The 21,569-nt window shown below is 36.6% G+C and overlaps 1 protein-coding gene across 1 annotated transcript; it reads right to left on the reverse strand.

The window, feature by feature from the left end:
- Positions 1-4,774: 4,774 nt before the first annotated feature.
- LOC144964018 (uncharacterized) lies at positions 4,775-5,428 on the reverse strand. The gene is made up of 2 exons (XM_078897963.1): positions 5,201-5,428; positions 4,775-4,987 (listed from the first exon to the last, which is right to left on the reverse strand). Exons 1-2 carry the CDS (start codon positions 5,426-5,428, stop codon positions 4,775-4,777), a joined length of 441 nt encoding a protein of 146 aa, XP_078754089.1.
- Positions 5,429-21,569: the final 16,141 nt, after the last annotated feature.

The following is a 21,569-nucleotide window of genomic DNA, read 5'->3' on the forward strand; positions in this document are numbered from 1 at the left end:
CGTAGAACGAGACATGACTCCTATTAGGAGATAACACATTTTTCCCCCCGACAGAAACAAAGTTGTTAATAGACAGGCACTCATTTTACACCTGAATACGGTGAGAGAATGTGAGTAAAGAGCCTTTTCCAAGAACTCAACTATGAGCTAAGCGAGACTCGAACTCAGGGCCTTCCGATCCGAAAGGGAGGGTCATACCACTAGACCACATAGCCTCACAAAGTTAAACTGGTCAAAGATATAAAATCTAGGCATTAAGCACTCTAAATATGATATACTGAGCGTCAATTTAAACTGGCCAGTGAACAACAGCGTACAACTTTATAACTGTTGGTCACATTGGCAGAATTCACAATAATATATCATTAGTAGGTGAAGAGCGTTCCAAGTACGATACATGAATTCGAGTAAGATATTATATCGAAGGTAGGGTGCAAAACTATCGTATCGTAAAAACGCAACTTTTCAGGAGAGACAAAAAACAGTTTCAAATTCATAGTAATCCTTGGTGGTGACCTTTACAACAAAAAGGCGCTATATTATTGCTTGGATTATAGGTGGTTAAAGTTCGAAAACAGTTTATTGGAAGCAAGACTATCGTATTATGTAGACATAAGATTTTCTTATAAGGATAGAACAGACCTAAAGTTATCGTTTAGATCATCACCGCTTAAGAGAAAATATGTTATGAGTTACAAGAAACAAGTTCTAAGTGCCATAGGGTTGATGAATCCGGACTTTATACCAGTATTTAAGGCGTGAAACAGACTAATGACAAGCATGATTACACGTACAACTGGATAGGACGCCAGTTGAAATAAAGCAGTCTAATTTTTCTTCTTAAAATTAATTTTCCACTTCACCTTCTGCTCCTATTGTACTTTCAATCTTTTTATATGTGTCTACTTCTTATCTCCTCCTCCTCCTCCTCCTCCTCCTCCTCTTCCTCCTCCTCCTCCTTCTTCTTCTTCTTCTTCTTCTTCTTCTTCTTCTTCTTCTTCTTCTTCTTCTTCTTCATCTCCTTCTTCTTCTTCTTCTTCTACTCTCCCCCATCCTCATCTTCCTACTCCTTCTCCTCGGCCTCCTCTTTCCTCATTTGCCTTTTCATACTCCCTTTTCCACTTCTCTTCCTCCCCTTTTTTCATCTTCCTCATCTTCTCTTTTGTCGTCGTCCTTCTTCTTCTTCTTCTTCTTCTTCTTCTTCTTCTTCTTCTTCTTCTTCTTCTTCTTCTTCTTCTTCTTCTTCTTCTTCTTCTTCTTCTTCTTCTTCTTCTTTTTCCTCCTCCTCTTCCTCCTCCTCCTTCTACTCCTCCTCTTCCTCCTCTTCACCTTCTCCTGCAGTTGCTGGATCTACAGATCCTACCATAGATCATTGTTCCATAGGTTCAAAGGAGTCTCATAAACTGTCGTATGAGATCACAGTTATGGAATATCAGAGGAAACCTGATCGTACAGATCTGGTTCTGATATATAGAAATGATTCCCCTCTTCCTCCAGATAAATCCTGACTGCAATAAACCAAATACCTGCAGACGACTACATAGTAAGAGACTGCATAGCCCAATAGCGTGCAGAAAACACAAAGCTTAGTATCAGCAAATACCATGCCCACAATAAACCATTCAAACTGAAGGAGACTTGTGCTTGCTTTTCCGAAACGAATGCCATGGCATTGGATTCTGATACGATTTGGTAATCTTCCACAAAAGTATGATTGCCCTTATCATTATCTATTATGAAATTGATAATGCAGACTTTTCAAATGAGATAGAACGTGAATAGTGTGATTCCAATTCCAAAACTTGAGAATAACCATTCTGAATCTTCAAAATCGTCCATTTCCATCACCAACTGCAGCTTTTGCAGGATGGTCAACTTCTATTTAAGTTCAATTTGAACACAGAGACTCTCTTTCAGTCTTCAAGTACGGACTCAAAAGAGGCTCATGAAATATATTGAAAATTTTGTTCAACTGCGGAGTTTCGGTTGCAAAATATTTGCATGCAAATGATAGCAATCGTCATTGACCTAAACCAGGAATTTCAACACAATTTCGAAATTTGAAATCCTCAAGGAGCTTCACAGGTTTGGTTTGCAAAGATACCTTTTAATGAGACTCATTCTTTTTCAATCATTCAATCACAAGGAGAGCGTTCCTCATAGGCGCATCTGCTGTCTCCTGTTTTTTGTTTGAGATTTTCAGACAATTAACTTAATCGTGAATATAATGAAATATACTATCGTTACTCCGAAGAAACAATTTTATCTTATACAGTTTGACACTTATTTGGCAAAGAGACTATCGTAACTCTTACTTACGATGCATACATTTTAAAGGAAATAAGACAATTTGGTTGTAAGACGAACTTAAGTCGAGTTACGAGCGTCTTATTGTCACAAATTTGTAACCGTTTTTTAAGATATTTACTTTTACTTTTAACACGATAGGAATGGCAATTTGACACAAGGTGAGCAGTATTTCAAAACACAGCATATCTTTCTGTGCAAAACTATCGTAAGCCGACTTAAGATAGTCTTGCATCTACTCTCGATATACATGTTTAACCATAATATTATGGGATGTGGTTGAAATATTATAATATTTCGCGGAGTGCAAAAGTAAGCGTAATATGTGCTAGGTTGAAAAATGCATATGTTCTTGCTGTCTTTGTGTTGTGTTTTTTTATTATTATTATTTTTTTTTTTTTTTTGCTTTGCTTTGCTCAAATTTGATTCATCTGACAATGATAAAGGACAAAAATACACTTTGAAAATTCTCGCTATACTAATTCAGTAAAAGCTAGCAATATTTTTGGTAACTGAGGAAAACAATCCGACATTAGAAATACAATCATGTTTGATTACAGAATTGAGTCATGGTACACGCTTGCTGTTATGAAGCCCTCAACGACGACAATCTTGGTTAGCTCATATATCGGCCCATACCATAACGGACCCGACGGAATGTCTCAAGACCTCTTTCACTCATTTAGCAACGTAATGATCACCATCCCGGCACCAATTTCTTTGCCGTCCATCAGCTAACGAAAGCTTAAGTTAAACCCGCTTTTGTCAGAAAAAGACTGTCCCATGAAGGCTGGAACCAACATTCGTGAGCCACTGAAACCTTGTTGTCATATTGTATTCCTTGAGCAAAATTCTGACGCTTTGGTCGTCAGTACTTCAAACCTGCCTCTCTGCTTCTTCTCTCATTTTATAATGAGATTTGGAATTCATTCTCATTATATGTGACTGATGCAACGGGTTTTTCCTCATGTTTGACTATTGTCTGTCATCGTCAACAGAAGTATTTCATTTCTTCCGGAGACCAGGGAGGTTGGAGACAGTTTCGTGATCACAATCTTTGCTTATTATGATATTATAGACACTTGATTTGGAATAGGGGTGGAGCATTGCAATATTTCTTGATGTCAACCTGTTGGCTTCTGACCAGGTCTGAGAGGCTAGGCATGACTAATATACACTTTGTAAGACTAACCGAGTAACATGATATTTCTTTAGATTGAAATGGTTCTTTTATATCGTCGTTATTTTACTCACATTGCACTACGTTTCTTCCCAATAGTGATGTACAATGAGCAATGAAATGCATGTAGCAACCGATGTCTTTACGACTCAAGCAATATTACTTTTCCACTCATCAATGAGCTGCTGATTTTTCGCTCTCTTTTGTATCTTTGATAAAGGTACAAAAAAGTTTGCTAGTCTTGTTGATCCTGAGAACTCTTTGTGTAGAATTTTATTGGCTGCCACATTACAGTCGTCATTTTTCAGTGTAACACTGTATTATGGCGCTTGAGCGGTTAGATTCTGGCCAGTTTATATTGACGGCTTCAAGCTCAATAAGGTATTTGAACGTGACGAAAGTCTATGTCTGAACTATAAATTCAAGTTTCAGTATCTTAATCATCACTCTCAATCCTCTCCGAGCCTGCTGGCACTTGAGACGATGTAAAGGATCTTCACTTGTCAGCAGCTATTCTTGGGGCCACCCCGAGGGACAGATCTCGCTGCTTTAGGACCCTCTCCACAGTACGTCTCCGTGTCTCCATGGGGCAGCCTCGCTTCCCCTTTCCTTGGGTGTCCACTGTAGACCCTTCCTTGTCAGTATTTCTTCAGGTCTACGATAGACAAGCCCCAACCATTGCCATCGTCTCCTTTAAATGAGATTCTCTAGAGACTCCATCTCTGCTCTAGCTATCAGGTCCTCATTTGAGATTGTATTTGACCAGAATATCTTGAAGATTGGTCGTAAATATTTGTTATGGAATACTTCAAGTTTCTGGATATCACTTTCTGTGGTATTCTAACACTCTGATCCTTAGGGCAAAACGCTCAAGACATTACTCTTTAAAATATTGATTCTAGTGCTGAAATACAATTCCGTTGCTCTTCAGATTTGTTTAAGGGAAGCAAATGTCTAGTTTGCCTAACTGATTCTGGTTTTGATCACTTCGTTGCAGTCACCATCTGTTGTCAGTTTACTGCCCTAGTACGTGAATTCTTGTATATCTTCCAGAGGATTTCCATCAACAAGCACTGGATCTTTGTTTCATATGTTGACTCTCATGACTTGAGTCTACCTATTGTTTACTTTTAGTCCAATTGAAGCTGCTGCCGTGTGCAGACTTTCAGTCTTCTGGCCTATATCCTGAAATATATGGGAGTGCCAGTTGCGCATAATATGAATCCTCAATTGTTGATGTAAGACCCCATTGTATTCCTCGTTTATGTCTTTCGGTAGTGTTTCGCATTAGTCACTGGCCCAAGAAAATAAAATGGGTGGGAGGATACAGCCTTGTTTGACTCCAATGTTCACAGCTAATGGTTCTTTTAGATTAAAACTGTGAAGAGCTCTGTACTCGAAAGTCTTGTAGCGAGATTGAATAACGTTAACCATTTTCTGTGGAATGCCATAATGCGTAAGTATTTTCCATAGACTGTCTCGATGAATGCTATCGAACGCCTTTTCAAAGTCAATAGATTCAATATGCAGGGAGCTGTTCCACTTTTTTTGCTTGTTCCAATATTTGTCGAAGTACAAAAATGTGGTCTGTGTCTGATCTACCTCTTCTAAAACCTGCTTGTCCTTGTCGCAAGATGTTGCCTACCGCTGCCGAGAGACGTCTGAGTATGATACGGCTAAATACTTTACTGATCAATGAGATTCAAGCGATACCTCTCCAAGGTCTTCTTTGTTTAGCAGTTTGATAATGGTTCCTGTCCTCCAAGTGTTGGGTACTGATTCCAGCTCCCAGATGTCTTGCAGTATATCTCTGAGGAAAAGGGATGTTTCTGTGTCTTCTGGCTTCAACATTTCAGGACAAATACCTTCATCTCCAGAGGCTTTCCCATTCTTCATCTTTTTGATCGCCTCCCTAATTTTTCCATCTGTATTGTCACCCATATCAACTTTAAGGTCGACTTCTTCATATTCTAATCCTTAGCGACTTGGTTGGATTTGACTCTAACCGATGCCTTTTGAAGACCGTGTGTCGTTAAAGCCTTATTACAATACCCTTTTCTTACCGCGAAAATCACGATTCTTACTCAAGATAATTAAAGTAGGCCGTCAAAAAATATCAATACGAGATAAAGATCTGAGAAAATTGTTAATAATATAGTGTCATACAAGTAGAGAGAAAAATACAATAAACAAACAATCCCAGAAACGCAGTCTGTCTCAACAGTCAAGCAGGCTTATTTTCTGGGACGATTTTTAAAACTTTAATGTGGGGCAGCGTGGCAGCGGTATGGTCTTTGTCCCGTACCCGAACGGTACCGAGTTCAACTATCTGTCGTCCTGTGTGACCTTTGCCTATGTTTATCCTTTTTCACCCCTTTGTAATTGACATCATCTGATTGCTCAACCCATTTTTTAAATCTAATAATAAGTCGTGTCCAATCGTTGGTTTTGAAAAGGGGGGTGCCGAAACATTAAGAATCATCTGCTGTTTTGCTTATGTTATTTCATTTGTTTTTATTCGAGTTAAAGCTTCAAACATCATTTTTTTGTAATTTAGATCGAAGCAATGTCTCATTTCTTAAGTTATTCCAAATAATGACTTTCTTTTTAAAAAAATGAATTCTTCGCTCCTTTCTTCTTCACTTGAGAATCCAATATTATCTTTTAAAATTAATTTTTAAATTTTGTTATTTCGTTCTGTTTCTTTTCATTTTTACCCCACTTGTTATTCCACTTGCTGAACAATTTATGACGTCTCGATTCACCGTTAGACATCAAATCAAATAACATTATCAGTTTTACCACATCAAATAGGCTAACACCACGCTATTCATTACATTTCATCGTCTTTAACCGCAGACTGTAAATCCAATTCGTCTTATAACAATCCGTTTCCCCCACCCACGGGACCACGATGATTTAACCAAACAAGAGGACTGTTTAATTCATGGAAGCAGCTCTCCCTTTTCTTGTCCACACCAAGGTAACAATAACATTGACAATCAATCGAGCAGCCATTGTTGCTAATGACTCTACTTCAAACACTGCAATTTCGTCATATTTGTATTGACATTGTTTGGAACTACAGGAAGTTTACTTAGAATCTCCTAAACACAAGAGCTTTAATAAATAATAAATAATTTACGATCTAATTTTATTAAACGTTTCACAAGTTTGATACTTCCCTGGAAAAGAGGCCATATATTATTATTATTATTGCGATCTAGAGGACAATACATAACACTGAAGTATTGAAAACTCAACAAAAGGGGGAAATGACGTTAGCATTTACACCTTGAACCTCATGCGTTAACAAATCTTCAAATTCATCAAATGAAAACCATGCTATCAAATTTCTCTCATTCTTCTCTAATCTACCAATAAATATAGGAAGAAACGAATTGAATGCCCATACTATAAGAGCATATAAATAAACGTTTACAGTTTTATTCCTCGGATAATTAAATCGTTCCAATAGGTTTCAATCCACCAATGGGCATGCCGACGTATTTTGACTAAACACAGTTTTTGTTTTACCATTTGGCCAGAAAACTTTTACATCAATTATCGATCGATTAAAATGTCATTCTATTGTCAAAATTGTCCCCCAAAAATGAATTAAAACTCAAGTTTTAATTTTTTTTAAAAAGAATTCCCCGGTTTGCTCTTTTTGTTTGGACAATGTTGATGAATTTGGGGTCCGCCTACTCGATCTATATTCGAAGGAAACGTTTTCTGGCCAAAATGTAAAACAATAAAATGTGTATTGTGATAGTATGGCAGTTGTATTGTAACTGCTACCTGCTGTAAACTTTGACGCGGATTTGTCTCCAAGGAGCGCCTTTAGAGCCCGCTACTGCACGTGACCGATTGAAAGAGGGCGGAAAAGATTGCGCTTATCTCAATAGCCCCGATCGTTCATGGCTTCATCCCTTTTCAAACACACGGCCAATAGATATTCTAAATCCAGATCTTATCAGCTAAAACCCCCATGCATATAGAGACGACAGAGATATAAGCACGGATACCCTTATTATTGAAGTATGCCTACCGCAATGAGCTTTTTGAATCAAGAGATAATAATAATGCAAGGCTATATATACCATAATAAGGACGGGACTTGTTTGGTTCAAATTTGTTTCGATCAAAGTGGAGAGGACAAAAACAAGCCCGTTGGTTAATGGTTAAATAAAATCCGTAGGTGTGGGGACGGACAAGGGATTTTAACCTTTTGACGGATTCGGAATATAATGTCATTAGAGAAAAATCATTCAGTCATAAATAACATTTGGCGTGAATTGCCCACTTCCTTTCGCCATTATGCTAATCGCTGAATAAACGGAAACTTTTACGAGAACCGATTTTATTAACCGTAATTCTAAAATGGCGGAGAGCGGTATTCTTTGAAAGCGTAGTAATCTGTTATATAAAACGACTGATAAAGCAAGTGGTATAAAGAATTTGTTTGTTGATTAATGCATATCATTAGCTTATCGCTTAAGTGTGCAGCTGTGTTTCATTGAATTTACACCTCAGTCTATATAATCATTAGACGTAATAAGCTCGACATAAAAAAGAATATCCACCATTCAAATCAATCATTGATAAAATGAACTGTTTACGAAATTTTAGTCTAAATGGACGTGTGATAAATATTGATATTTCTATTCAAATGAACGGCTATAGATGTGTGTTTGTATTGAATTGTTTTCTAGTTATAAAATTTGCTTTACAGTTTAATTCAGTTATGGTGTTTGAAGTTTAAAACGATGTTGACATCGTAGAAAGAAATAAACAAAACTATTTCAACGTTGGCTTTATTTTGTTTTGTTTATTCCTTACATAAAGGTGACTCATTACGTCAAAATTATAGTATTGAATCTTCTTCTTCTTCTTCTTCTTCTTCTTCTTCTTCTTCTTCTTCTTCTTCTTCTTCTTCTTCTTCTTTTTCTTCTTCTTCTTCTTCTTCTTCTTCTTCTTCTTCTTCTTCTTCTCTTCTTCTTCTTCTTCTTCTTCTTCTTCTTTCTTCTTCTTCTTCTTCTTCTTCTTCTTCTTCTTCTTCTTCTTCTTCTTCTTCTTCTTCTTCTTCTTCTTCTTCTTCTTCTCTCTTCTTCTTCTTCTTCTTCTTCTTCTTCTTCTTCTTTCTTCTTCTTCTTCTTCTTCTTTCTTCTTCTCTTCTTCTTCTTCTTCTTCTTCTTCTTCTTCTTCTTCTTCTTCTCTTCTTCTTCTTCTTCTTCTCTTCTTCTTCTTCTTTCTTCTTCTTCTTCTTCTTCTTCTTCTTCTTCTTCTTTCTTCTTCTTCTTCTTCTTCTTCTTCTTCTTCTTCTTCTTCTTCTTCCTTCTTCTTCTTCTTTCTTCTTCTTCTTCTTCTTCTTCTTCTTCTTCTTCTTCTTCTTCTTCTTCTTCTTCTTCTTCTTCTTCTTCTTCTTCTTCTTCTTCTTCTTCTTCTTCTTCTTCTTCTTCTTCTTCTTCTTCTTCTTCTCTTCTTCTTCTTCTTCTTCTCTTCTTCTTCTTCTTCTTTCTTCTTCTTCTTCTTCTTCTTCTTCTTCTTCTTCTTCTTCTTCTTCTTCTTCTTCTTCTTCTTCTTCTTCTTCTTCTTCTTCTTCTTCTTCTCTTCTTCTTCTTCTTCTTCTTCTTCTTCTTCTTCTTCTTCTTCTTCTTCTTCTTCTTCTTCTTCTTCTTCCGCCAAGCTGTATTGTTCATAACTTAGTGATGTCACTATTTCTTCTGGCAAATTGTTCTATTCCTTTATGTTTGGTGGGGAAATAGCCCTCTTGCCTCTAGATGTTGTACGCTTGGCTAAGAAAGTCACAACATTGCCATCCGGAAATATAACGGACCAACACACAAAACTATGTGTAATTTTGATCATTTAAATTTGTAGTCTGGTTAAAACAGTTAAGTGAGAATCACTCATAAACATGGATAGAAGAAAAAAAACAAAAACTCCCAATAATATAGACCTGAGTGACGTCAACTTCGTTCTATCTATAATATTTGTTTGATTGCTGGATTGTGTATCTCATGTCAGTCTAGCCGTGACCTTCGTAAACTCATGGCCAGATACTGACTGTAGCCATCGGTAACATTATTATAGCCTGACACTAGAACCCTCTAAGACTTATCGTTTGACGTAATTTTTTTAAAAGGTTTTTAAACCGTCTAAGAGATGCCGTTTGTAGAGCCCAGGGAAAGAATTGATTCCATTGGTTGAACAATTGAATACAACTCACGAATTGTTTTCTTTTGTAGCCAAAGACGTGATTTTTTTGGTCAGTGTCAGACTTAAGTTAAAGATGGCTACGTACTGACCAACAATAAATGACGTCAAAAGACAAGTCTTTGGCCACAAAAGACAATAAATCGTGAGTTGTATTGAACAGTTCAACCAATGGGATCACTTGTTTCCTTGACCGCTTTTAAAGACAACTAACTAGGCGGTCCACAAACCTAAAATTGACGTCAAAATATAGTTTTAAGTGGGTTGTCATCATTAACATATAGCCTGACCTAAGGAAACCTATAGGACTTTTTGTAGGAAATATAACGTACAAACACACACTACAATATGTAACATTGACCTTTTATAGTCTTGTTAATATCGTTTAGTGAGAATTACTCATAAACATGGATGGCAAAAAACAATAACAAAGACCCGAGTGACGTTAATTTCATGCAATCTATAGGGAAGAAAAGGGTGATGTAAAAAAAAAAGGTTCCTATTGGAAGTGTAAAACTACTCATCCTGAGGACTGAATACATGTGTAAATGTTTTTCTCGTTTCAGAGTGATGGCATCTTATTTTTTAGTCTAAATATATGCTGGTCGTCAATACAGATCGTCCATCCTCGCTCTTTTACGTAAATCTTTGAATCTGTCTTACATCCTGCTACTGAAATAGTTATGATCCAAAAATGTAACATATTTACTATTTATCATCCGAAGGACTGGTTACATACATATTTCCAATGATCTAGGAACCAGTAAAGTAGAAGGTGTGACGTCAGGACCCTACTTCCTTATTGTACTCGTGAGCACATCTTATGGAATTTGGGTCAAAACAATGAGATTTTTTAGAGTTTTGTTTTTAAAATAAATTTTATGAGCCTTAAATTCTAAATTTTGTCCTTTTGACTAAAAAGAACCTTCTCGAGATGAACTGTAAATAAAGAAGAAGAAAAAAACCTCATTTAATCCATAAGGGATGCGAAATTCGCCTTGACATGGAGAGCATCTAGTTGAACGGTGTGTTGTGACGAAGCTTCCTGGCGGGTTTGCGACGGTGCACGAGTGCGGTAAAGAATTTGTAGATGGGTCGATCGTAATAACATGTGAGTACCATTAGAAGCTGCTGCCTTGACATGAGTATAAGTAAGGACAATTAGCAACGATAGTAATGACGATGTAAACGATGACACATTTAATATTTTTTCCACGAAAGCACAAAGTCCAACTCAAATCACATCTTAATTCTTAAATTTGCATTGAAATCTACCAATACCCCATTGCTTATTTAAGTACACATTGGTACCAAAGTAGAAAATAATAATAATAATAATAATAATAATAATAATAATAATAATAATAATAATAATAATAATAATAATAATAATGGTAATAATAATAATAACGATGATGATGATGATGATGATGGTAATAATAATAATAATAATAATAATAATAATAATAATAATAATAATAATAATAATAATAATAATAATAATAATAATAATAATATAACAACAATAATAATAAGAAGAACAATAATAATAAGAAGAACAATAATAATAATAATAATAATAATAATAATAATAATAATAATAATAATAATAATAATAATAATAATAATAATAATAATAATAATAATAATAAAAATAATAATAATACAGTATCCACAACACGAGTCAAAATTAGGTGGTGATGTACGAACAAAGTAGAATAAATTGTATCCTATCTCCATTATTCTATTGTTATTAATTTGTCTCAATCTTATTGGCAACACGATGGGTTTTTAGAAATGCTATCACTATCACAATCAATTCATCTGGAAAAAGCTATGATAGGACCCCTTCATTCCACCACCTTGCTGTCAAATAAAAGCCACACTAATTGCGATTTTCTCGTGATTAAAACCAATTGATGAAGGCTTACAAAACAGCGTCAAAAACAATCGGATTGTCCGCCCATTGTTTAGCTCCAATAACGGTCGCATTAGTAACAATTTGGCCCCTAATAATTCGCGCATTGGGGGCAATCAGGCCCACTCAAAGCCACTATGGCGTTCGTAGTTACGGCGCTTTCAGTCGAGTGGGCAAAGAATTAATCATATTATTTAGGGCGATGAGAGGACGTTTCTCCTCCACGATAATGAATGACTACCTGTCCAATCTTTCAGTCGCGAGGGATATATAGTGTTAAATGGGTTTTAATAGCTCAAAGGCAAGGGGAAATATGACGATTGTTATTGATATATACCGCGGAAGAAATCGGGCATTTTCCAACAATCGACACTGTACTGATTGGTAGCTGGGTCTAACTCAGATCTGACGGAGAACACTTTTCATCAAAGCGACATCTTATTCAGATATTATTAAACACAAAAGGGGCTTTTTAATATAGCACAGCAGCCATTAACTCTGCTCAAAGCGCTTTACAAGAGGTCCCAAGCAAAGATAAATATACAATGATTACCATTGACACTAAAGAAACAAGACACTCACCACGGAACTGATAGGGTGTGTGGGTCTGTCAGATCTAACAGGGAGCAATTTATAACAAAGCGACGACTTTAAGGGTCAACGCCCCACCCCAAACCCCGTGAGCTTTTATATGGCACAATATTCACTAACTTAACTCAAAACGCTTTACAAGTGGCTCAAAGCCAAAAACAGCACTGAGCACGTAGAGCGAATGCAAAAAGCATGTAAGGCGCTATTACAATAATTTTTTGGGTAGAGACAACGCCGCATTTTTTAGGAATTCATTTTACATATTATGTGTATGATAAGAATGTGAGTATTTAGTCTTTTTCCCAGGACTCTACATTGCGTGACCCACAAGAGATCTCGAACCCTTTATCTACAGGTCCCACGCCGAGTTACATACAAAATGGTAATATCCACTAAAAGCGCTGCATAGCTATGCGCTGCAACGTTCCCGCACCAATACTCTCTCTCTCTCTCTCTCTCTCTCTCTCTCTCTCTCTCTCTCTCTCTCTCTCTCTCTCTCTCTCTTTCTCAGCCAAAAGGACGATGGCGCACCAATTGGTAGTCGGGAATTTGATAGTTTGATATTTTATACTTTTATTCTCTATCTCTGCCTGACGGTGCAAAGTCCTTTAATTCTAATGATTGATATCGGAGTCATTATCGGTACCTTGAGCAAAGATTTAAGAAAAGACGGTATCGCAAGCAAATTGTCCCTTTTGTCTTTAATGCACCAACTTCCACCGAGAGATAGAGAAATCCTAAAACCCTCTCCTTACAGCATTTCGTAAAAGATAATCATGGAATTGATCGGTAAGGAGGGAGTTAAACAAAAAGATATTTTGAAAATTCATTGAAAATGTCAATAAAAGGGGAGAACTGCTAATTATCACGAGAGACGCATTTTAATCGTTACAAATACTGTATGACGATGTAAACAATCTGTTAAATTCTTTTCCTCACTCATGAACCGTCTTGAAACCCATTTGGCAGCACCCGTGCCACGATGCAGCCAATGTTCAACAAGATATTTCACGTATGGCCGTATCCCGATCCCAGACTATTTCCACAATTTGTGCAAGTTGCCATCACCACAAGTCCTCACTGATGTAACGTTAGACAGGACCGTAGATAACACAGGACAGTCTGTGGACAGGAAAGGAAACGTAGTCGCCACCCAGACGGTGCCCTCGTTTCGAGCCGAAATAAGTCCCGGCAACCCTTTTACGTATAATCCCTGACTTCGGACAGAGCTGTATATACGAGATGGAAATCGGTTTGGACGAATGCAATCCCTCGAGGGGACGGGGACATCGACTTCTCAAAACTGAGGGAGAAGTTGCCGGGCTTTTCCATCAGCAAGAGGAGACATTGGGTGGCGGCCAATCGGCCTCGGTCGACAACTTGCTTAACAGCACGCGCACTACATCCGTGGGGACTTGCCACTTGTCCAACATGCTCCCGTTGTAGTAACGAGCCCGAAACCATAGAGCATCTTGTTGAACGGTGCGTTGTGACGAAGCTTTTGGGCGGGTTTGCGACGGTGCACGAGTGCGGTACGGAATTTGCCGATTGGGTCGATCGTCATAACATAGAAGTGTGAGCACCATACGAAGCTCACCCAGAACCAGAAAGCTTATTTCCAGTTTTGAGGAAATGATGTCTCCTCCGGCCCGATGGACCATATTTTTCCAGCTCGACCTTCATCTTGTTTTTGTGTTCCCTTCCGGCCATAGAACTAACTACAATGGCCGCCGCATTTCGTCCTTTATGTGTCTGATAGGGTTACATTCCCACATTTCCTCTCTAGTTTGTTAAGCCATTTCCCAGTCATCGTCTCCCACCAGATATGAGGGGACATAACAAGGCCTCGCCCTGTTTGTGTTATAACTAGAAAGATGCCAGTAACAGCCCCAATAAATTAAGAAAAGGGGAAAATGCATGAATGAAGTCATTTTAAAAAGCACTCTAAGGTTGAAAGCCGAGAAGTGAGCAAGGTAAGTAACAATTAATACATAAATAAGTAAATGAACAAATAAAGTAAGAAAGAAAGAAATTGGATAAATCGGATTTTTTTTATATGGCGCCTTATCTCTTGAGCCAATACTACGTCAAATATTATTGCATCGAGTTTATACTAGATATGGAAATGGTTTTCGTTTGAATTTGATTAAACCCTGGGATGGCTTAATCAAAGAACAAATTTGTTTCGTCCAATTTCATGGAACTGTTGTTGTTTTTCATCTTACTACCATAATGTATACTATGTACTATATAGAATCAAATTATAATATGTGTTTGCTAAATGATCAATATTTGAAATATTGAAGTGCAGTTTTTGTTTTCCATTTTCTCATGTCATTATAATGAATAATATTAGATACCGAACATGTTATATTAAAGACTTAACATAATTCGTTAATTCGTGGATCTCGTGGATGAAATGGGTCGGTTTGTAGTTTAATTCTATAAAATTGTTACAAAATCCGTTCAGTGAACGGATGACTTTGCTTGTAGATAGATAAATAATGGAAAGAATAGTAGCAATGGTAAACAATCTTGTCATGCATACAAGACGAGCTGAGGGCAATCAAGATGCTCTTAATATTATTTGGTGAAAGCGATGAAGGTGATTAAGTAGAGGAAACTACCAAAATTGATGAATATATCTGATGAATTAATTCCCCATGTTTTAGATTGAGTCAGAGAACCCACAACAGGACAGAGCATGGAATAATTTTGTATAAAATTATTTGATTGATAAGTAAAAAGACACGACACGGAATCTCCGCCAGAAAGTAAACATAACCACATTATGACAAACAACAATATTAAACGCATTAATTAGATTCTGATATTAAATTTTCACATACACGTACTATCGTTTTCCGCACTGTATGATATCGTGGATGTAATCTACATATCTCTCAATTTACGACTATTAATGGATAAAAATGGCCTTTTCACGAACATTTTCTGGCTATAATTCCGATGATACAGCTCAATAAGTAACTTAAATCTGAGCCGTCACAATATTCAATAACCCTTTTAATACGCTAGTCCGCCATCAATCGCATTTAAATCACCACTATGAATTCTCATTGTATTATTCTATAGAAACACCGATCACCAAAGCTGAATCCTCTAAATTCAGAAAGAAAAAAAAAAGGAAAGGAAAACGTGCATAATAATCACAATGATAAATCATTAATTTCATTCTTGCATGGACTTACTAAAGGGGGGAAAGGAACAGGGAAGCAACATTTGTTACAAATTTTGTTTCATTTTCTCAGAGACGTCAACTTTTAAATTCACGATGTGAAGTTGTGATGATTGAATGAATAGACTGAAAGGTGGTTAGTTTGTTAACAGAGGAGGAGAATTCTTCTATTTACGACTGAAGAGGCCGAATGAAACGGAAAGGGGGAAATTACTTTGAATAGGGTTCGTGGATGGAATGAACGAACGACCACCGGAGGTTGAGGTTTGAAAGGCCCCGGCAGTAAACTACTAAATGCAATGATGAATAGTGTCCCTTTGCCATGGAGTGCGTGTCTTTTAGTCGGGGGTGTTATGATGGCCGGCGTGGACGATATGAGGAGGCATTTGTGGGATTGATCGTACAGATTTACGGCCCTTGGAGTTGGGAGATCGTTTAGTTTATTTCCAGATAGCCCAAAAATATTCTTGCAATTGCTCGAGGTTTTGGTCTGGCAGACACTTCTTGTGTTATTGTTATCATTGTGATGTTGTATCCACAACTGCAACGTGATTTCTACAAGTAAAGTGTTTTACAACCTATTGATGTTATGCGTTTAAGTAAAATTACTTACCTGTTATGTCCATCAGATCAATCTGACCTATACACAAAACTGTGTATAACCTTAGACGTTAATTGTCTGATTGATAGAATGTAAAGTGAACTTATCACCCAAAAAGGGGTCTAAAATAATTTTAAAAAATAGACGTCGTCATCTTCTATTCTAACAATCTAAAGATATCACAGATTTATTTATTGTATTATCTTGTCCATTTTGCCAGCCAGAGGAACGAGGAGTTGTTCCATATTCCATTCAATAAACTAAGTCGTTATCGTGTCATGAGGTGAGAGTTAAAACTGTTTACTATCTATTTATGCCAGCCACAAGCACTCAGTGATGAACACTTAGTGAACCACGTACAAACAGCCGATAACATCTGTGGGTTTTATTTGATTTATTGTCATCGTGTAATACAAGGCATGTCAGCCAAACAATCAATCGATTTCAAATGGCTATAAATAAATGACAAGGTAAAGGTACGATCGTGAATTCAAATTATCAAATTCAAAAACTAAAGATCTGAACAAGTGTGTCTATGAAAGGTGTCAGACAACGCAAGAAAGAAAAAAAAAAAAAAAAAAGAAAAACAAAAACAAAAAAAAACATGCTGAGGTTCGATCCCCAGTCGAGGTCGACTGATTTTTCGGGATGATTTTTTTTTCCTTGTATTTTTCTTTCTTGCTTTGTTTGGCACCTTTCATATACACTGTTCAGATCTTTATCGTTAAATTCAAAGCCTGACAACGATAAAAAAAATTACCTCAAACAAATCGTGAGGGATCATTTATTTCTTTGAGCACTACAAACGACAACTCACTAGGCGTTGCACTATTCTATTTATTAATGCTTTGCGTTTATGTAAAATACAACATCCACCAGCCATAGCAAACATACCAACACACACACGTATGTATAACCTTTATCGGTTATAGTCTGATTTAAATAATTTAGTGAGAACTCATCTCTTACTAATGTCTAAAATCAATATCAAAGAGCTGAATGACGTCAACTTTGTCCTAAAAATCACTTCTAAAGACAAGTCAACGTGTCAGGCTATAATAAGTTGACGAAGGACACGGTCCGATAGCTTGTCTGGTAGACTACTGGACTCCCAAGCAAGACAGATCGATTTGGAATCCATGTAGGGTCAGTTATTTAACCTTTCAAACCATTCTTTCGATCTAGCTGTGAAAGAGTAGTGCGGCCTATTAGCTTATGGTGGAAAGCAGATTTCCGTTATATCTTTTCAAGTAATAAAAAAATGAATCTTAACGCTACCAACAAAAATCCCCCCCCCCCCCCCCCAACAGGTTCATGAGGATTAAGCTCCTCCTCCTCCTCCTCCTCCTCCTCCTCCTCCTCCTCCTCCTCCTCCTCCTCCTCCTCCTCTCTCCTCCTCCTCCTCCTCCTCCTCCTCCTCCTTCTTCTTCTTCTTCTTCTTCTTCTTCTTCTTCTTCTTCTTCTTCTTCTTCTTCTTCTTCTTCTTCTTCTTCTATTTCTTCTTCTTTTTCTTCTTCTGCTTCATCCCCTCATCCTCTCCTCCTCCTCCACCTCCTCCTCCTCCTCCTCCTCCTCCTCCTCCTCCTCCTCCTTCTTCTTCTTCTTCTTCTTCTTCTTCTTCTTCTTCTTCTTCTTCTTCTTCTTCTTCTTTTTCTTCTTCTGCTTCGTCGCTTCCTCCTCCTCATCCTCCTCCTCCTCCTCCTTATCAATATCATTTATTTTAATCAGCTCGCCCTTATCTGAAAATGAATTAATAATTTGATCCTGTTTCTAGAGTGTTTGGTTATATCTCCATTTGAGGGTTTTGATTTTGTGGTACGAATCGTTTTCTGACCGGTAGGTTCCTGAGGTCTCGTTTAGTCTTCTATACCCACATTCTTTTGCCGTATTCATGTGTAAAATGAGTACTTGACCGGGCATCATATCATGTCTCTACATATATGTTAAGTATTGCTATTGGCTTGGGACCCTTTGCAAAGCACTTTGAGCATATTTTGTGGATATTGTCCATAAAGCTCATGGTTTGGGTTTGATTATTTTTTTTTTTGGGGGGGGGGGGGGGTTTCTGAAGGACTGTGAACTTTTACTTCTCTCTTGTAAGAAAGACGACGTTGCTGTTAAGTGAATCAAACATCAATCGATTCTTACTTTCTTCATCTCTTGGCCTTAACAATTGATGTTATAACAGTAGGAAAACAATTATTGCGTCTCAATCATAGCACACTAGAGGCTGAATGAGGGCTACAGTCTCAATCAATGTCAACTTATATTTACCTATTATAAAGATGACATCATTTGACAATTGACCTAGTTAATGATATATATATATATATATATATATATATATATATATATATATATATATATATATATATATATATATAGTAAAATAGTAAATAGTAAATAATGAATTTATATAGCACCTAAACATCCACGTTAATCGTGCTCTGCGGCGCTTTACATAAAAATAAAAATGTTTAAAAACAACAAAATTAAAAATCACGACACTACATGATACACAATAAGCATGCATACAAAAACAAAATCTAAGCAACATCTAATTCATGAAAAATAAGCCTCACGGAACAACTCAGTCTTCAGACATTTCCTGAAAGATGATAAATTTTCACAGGACTTTATCCGAGGACTAAGTGCGTTCCATAGGCGTGTAGCTATGAATGAAAAGGCTTTTTCACCGAAAGTCGATTTTGAGGTGGTAACTTTTAGAAGTTGGGACTGAGATGATCTTAAATTTCGAGTGAGTTCATACTTTTTAATCAGTTCCTGCAAATATTCAGGTGCCAATCCATCCAGACATCTAAAAACATAGCACAATATCTTAAATTCTATCCTATACTTCACAGGAAGCCAGTGCAATTCCTGGAGAACTGGTGTTATATGATCTCTTTTTTTTTTCGTTAATTTTTTTAAGTCTAGCCGCTTTATTTTGATTTTTTTTGTAGTTGATGAATTAATCTACTTTGACAATCAATGAGAACGGCATTGCAATAATCTAATCTGCTAGTAATAAACGAATTAACAAGCATCTTTGTAATACCTTCATCAATATAATGTCTGATTCTTCCAATGTTTCTAATGCGATAGTTACAACATTGGCATATTTTTTAACATGATCTTCCATGGAGAACCCTTGATCTAAATACACCCCAAGATTTCTCACACAAGAACTAGGTTTAAAAGAATTTTCACCCACTAGTATCTCATTTGTAGATATGTTTGAGAGTTGGTACCTATTTCAAAAAATTATCATTTCCGTCTTGTCATCATTAAATTTAAGTTTGTTTAGTTTCATCCAATCCTTTACGTTAGCAATGCAATTTTCCATAACAGATACTGATGACAGTTCTGAATCATTATTGAGTTTTGTATACAGCGGAGTGTCATCAGCATAAAAATGAAAATCAATGGGAAAAGTGGATAACATATGAGAAAGGGGAGAAGTATACATTGTAAAAAGGAGATCCCTGAGGCACTCCACACGTTAACATGGATGGACTTGATACATGGTTTTCTATAATACATATATATATATATATATATATATATATATATATATATATATATATATGACTTCGCGGTTACTGCTCTCTTGGTAAAAACTGTTTAGCATGTACCTATAACTTATGAAATTATGATGCGAAATAAATTTGGTTTTGACAACAATGTTTTAAATATAGGACAGGATCACGTAGGTGTATGCGTACTGTGTGTGTGTGTGTGTGTGTGTGTGTATGTGTGTGCGTACGCACCTTCTTTCGGTGTGTATGAGTGTATCATTAGACTTTCTACTGTGTGAATGTGTGTGTGTGTGTGTGTGTGTGTGTGTGTGTTTTATATCACATCGGATGCTGTAATTCGAACTGATTATCCTGTACTTTGAACTAAGGAAGAATATTATAAACCACATTCGTCTCATCAAAGCATAATAAAAACCCATTTGAGTCGCGGAATCCCTCAGCAAACTCAATGAACTAATCTTGTTATCAGAATCTGATCACAGGGGATGGTAATGCATAAAATGCCAGGCAGTGGCTTGTGTAGGGAACTATGAAGAAAAACGACATGCGAAACCTCTTCGATGTACGAGATATCCAATGATATGATGTATGAATGAGCTCCAGTAATAATAGCTAGATGTCTATACTTGCTGACAAAGATGGTTTGTTTATGAAGAGAAATAGTGAAAAGGTTAGAATTTGTCTCAAAAGAGAGAATATCACACAAGCTCCTTGTCATGTTAATAGGCCATGTTTACGAATCACGATTTGATGGCAGCCATATTTACAACAGCGTGTTTCACCGGCACCAGGAAATGCCAGGATCTCATTTTCCAGCTATCGAAAACTCGGCGGAAGAAGACGTTGATATCGACACGGCGGTGTTAAACGGTGCAATTTGTCCACGAGTCACCGGAACCAAACTGGAGCCAAGGTAAAAGGTCAAACTAGTAGGTAAGGAGTTAACAGTTTGGTCTAGGGGAGTTATCCAAAATAAAACCAGAAGGACTTATCTTCTACTCTGGGATACTAAACTTATGACAACGCACTTGGTGACATTTTATAGTTTTAAAAGATATCAATCTGAAATCGATTGATTTTTGTCGATTTCTGAGCTGTCCGATTGTAGTATTCATGACTTTGTATTTTAGGTTACAACAACACCACCATGGTATTCTGCGAGTTCCACGTTATTAGATATGCGTGATGCAACACACAGTCCATATTTTGACATTCTCTTGCTTGATGATCGATAAGAATGTGATAAATTTTGATGATCTCGTAGAAATCCCCCATTTGTGTGTGTGTGTGTGTGTGTGTGTGTGTGTGTGTGTGTGTTTGTGTGTTATGATTAGATTTTATATTTCTGACCCTCCAAGAGAGTTTTTTTTAGACACAACACCATATGAGTTATCTTTCCTCATACTAATATATTACAGCCAGCATCTGTCAGATCAGCCCATTTATAACAAATGGAAAGATGTACAGGGCGTGATATTCTTTTAATTTTTTTTTTTTAAATAGGGCAGGTTGTTCTTATCAATAAAGTCATTTAGAATTAATGAAAAGTATTTTGTTTGTCTTAAATAAGCTGACTTGACGGCAGCTAACGGCGAATCTGGTATCATTTTCAAGCAAAGATATTTTTTTTTAAAAATTAAAAATGATGTCGAAGTAAACTAAATGATGAACACTAATATTAAAGTCGAAATCCACGAAATACAAAAGTTGCTATTGAAAAGAATTAAGATTCTTTCTTGAACTAAAAATAAGTTTCACTTCATAATTCTTGCCATTTTATACTTTAAATTCAAAATCCAATAATATAACCCAGTTCACCCCGACTTAATACGCCAGACTGAGACAATCTTAGTATTAAAGTTTAATGGAAATTCTCAGTTTAAAATTTATAATGTTTCTCATACTGAATTTTTATTTATTAAATAAGTTTCCGACTGTGACACATCCACTGAAAATGGTTGTGTTTCCAACCAAAATATGAGACCTGAGTTAAAACATTCTTTAAAATACAGATAGAA

The sequence above is a fragment of the Berghia stephanieae genome, chromosome 2 (assembly GCF_034508935.2).
Source record: "Berghia stephanieae isolate SIO BIC M18660-M18661 chromosome 2, UCSD_Bste_1.3, whole genome shotgun sequence".
Classification (NCBI taxonomy): Eukaryota; Metazoa; Mollusca; class Gastropoda; order Nudibranchia; family Aeolidiidae; genus Berghia; species Berghia stephanieae.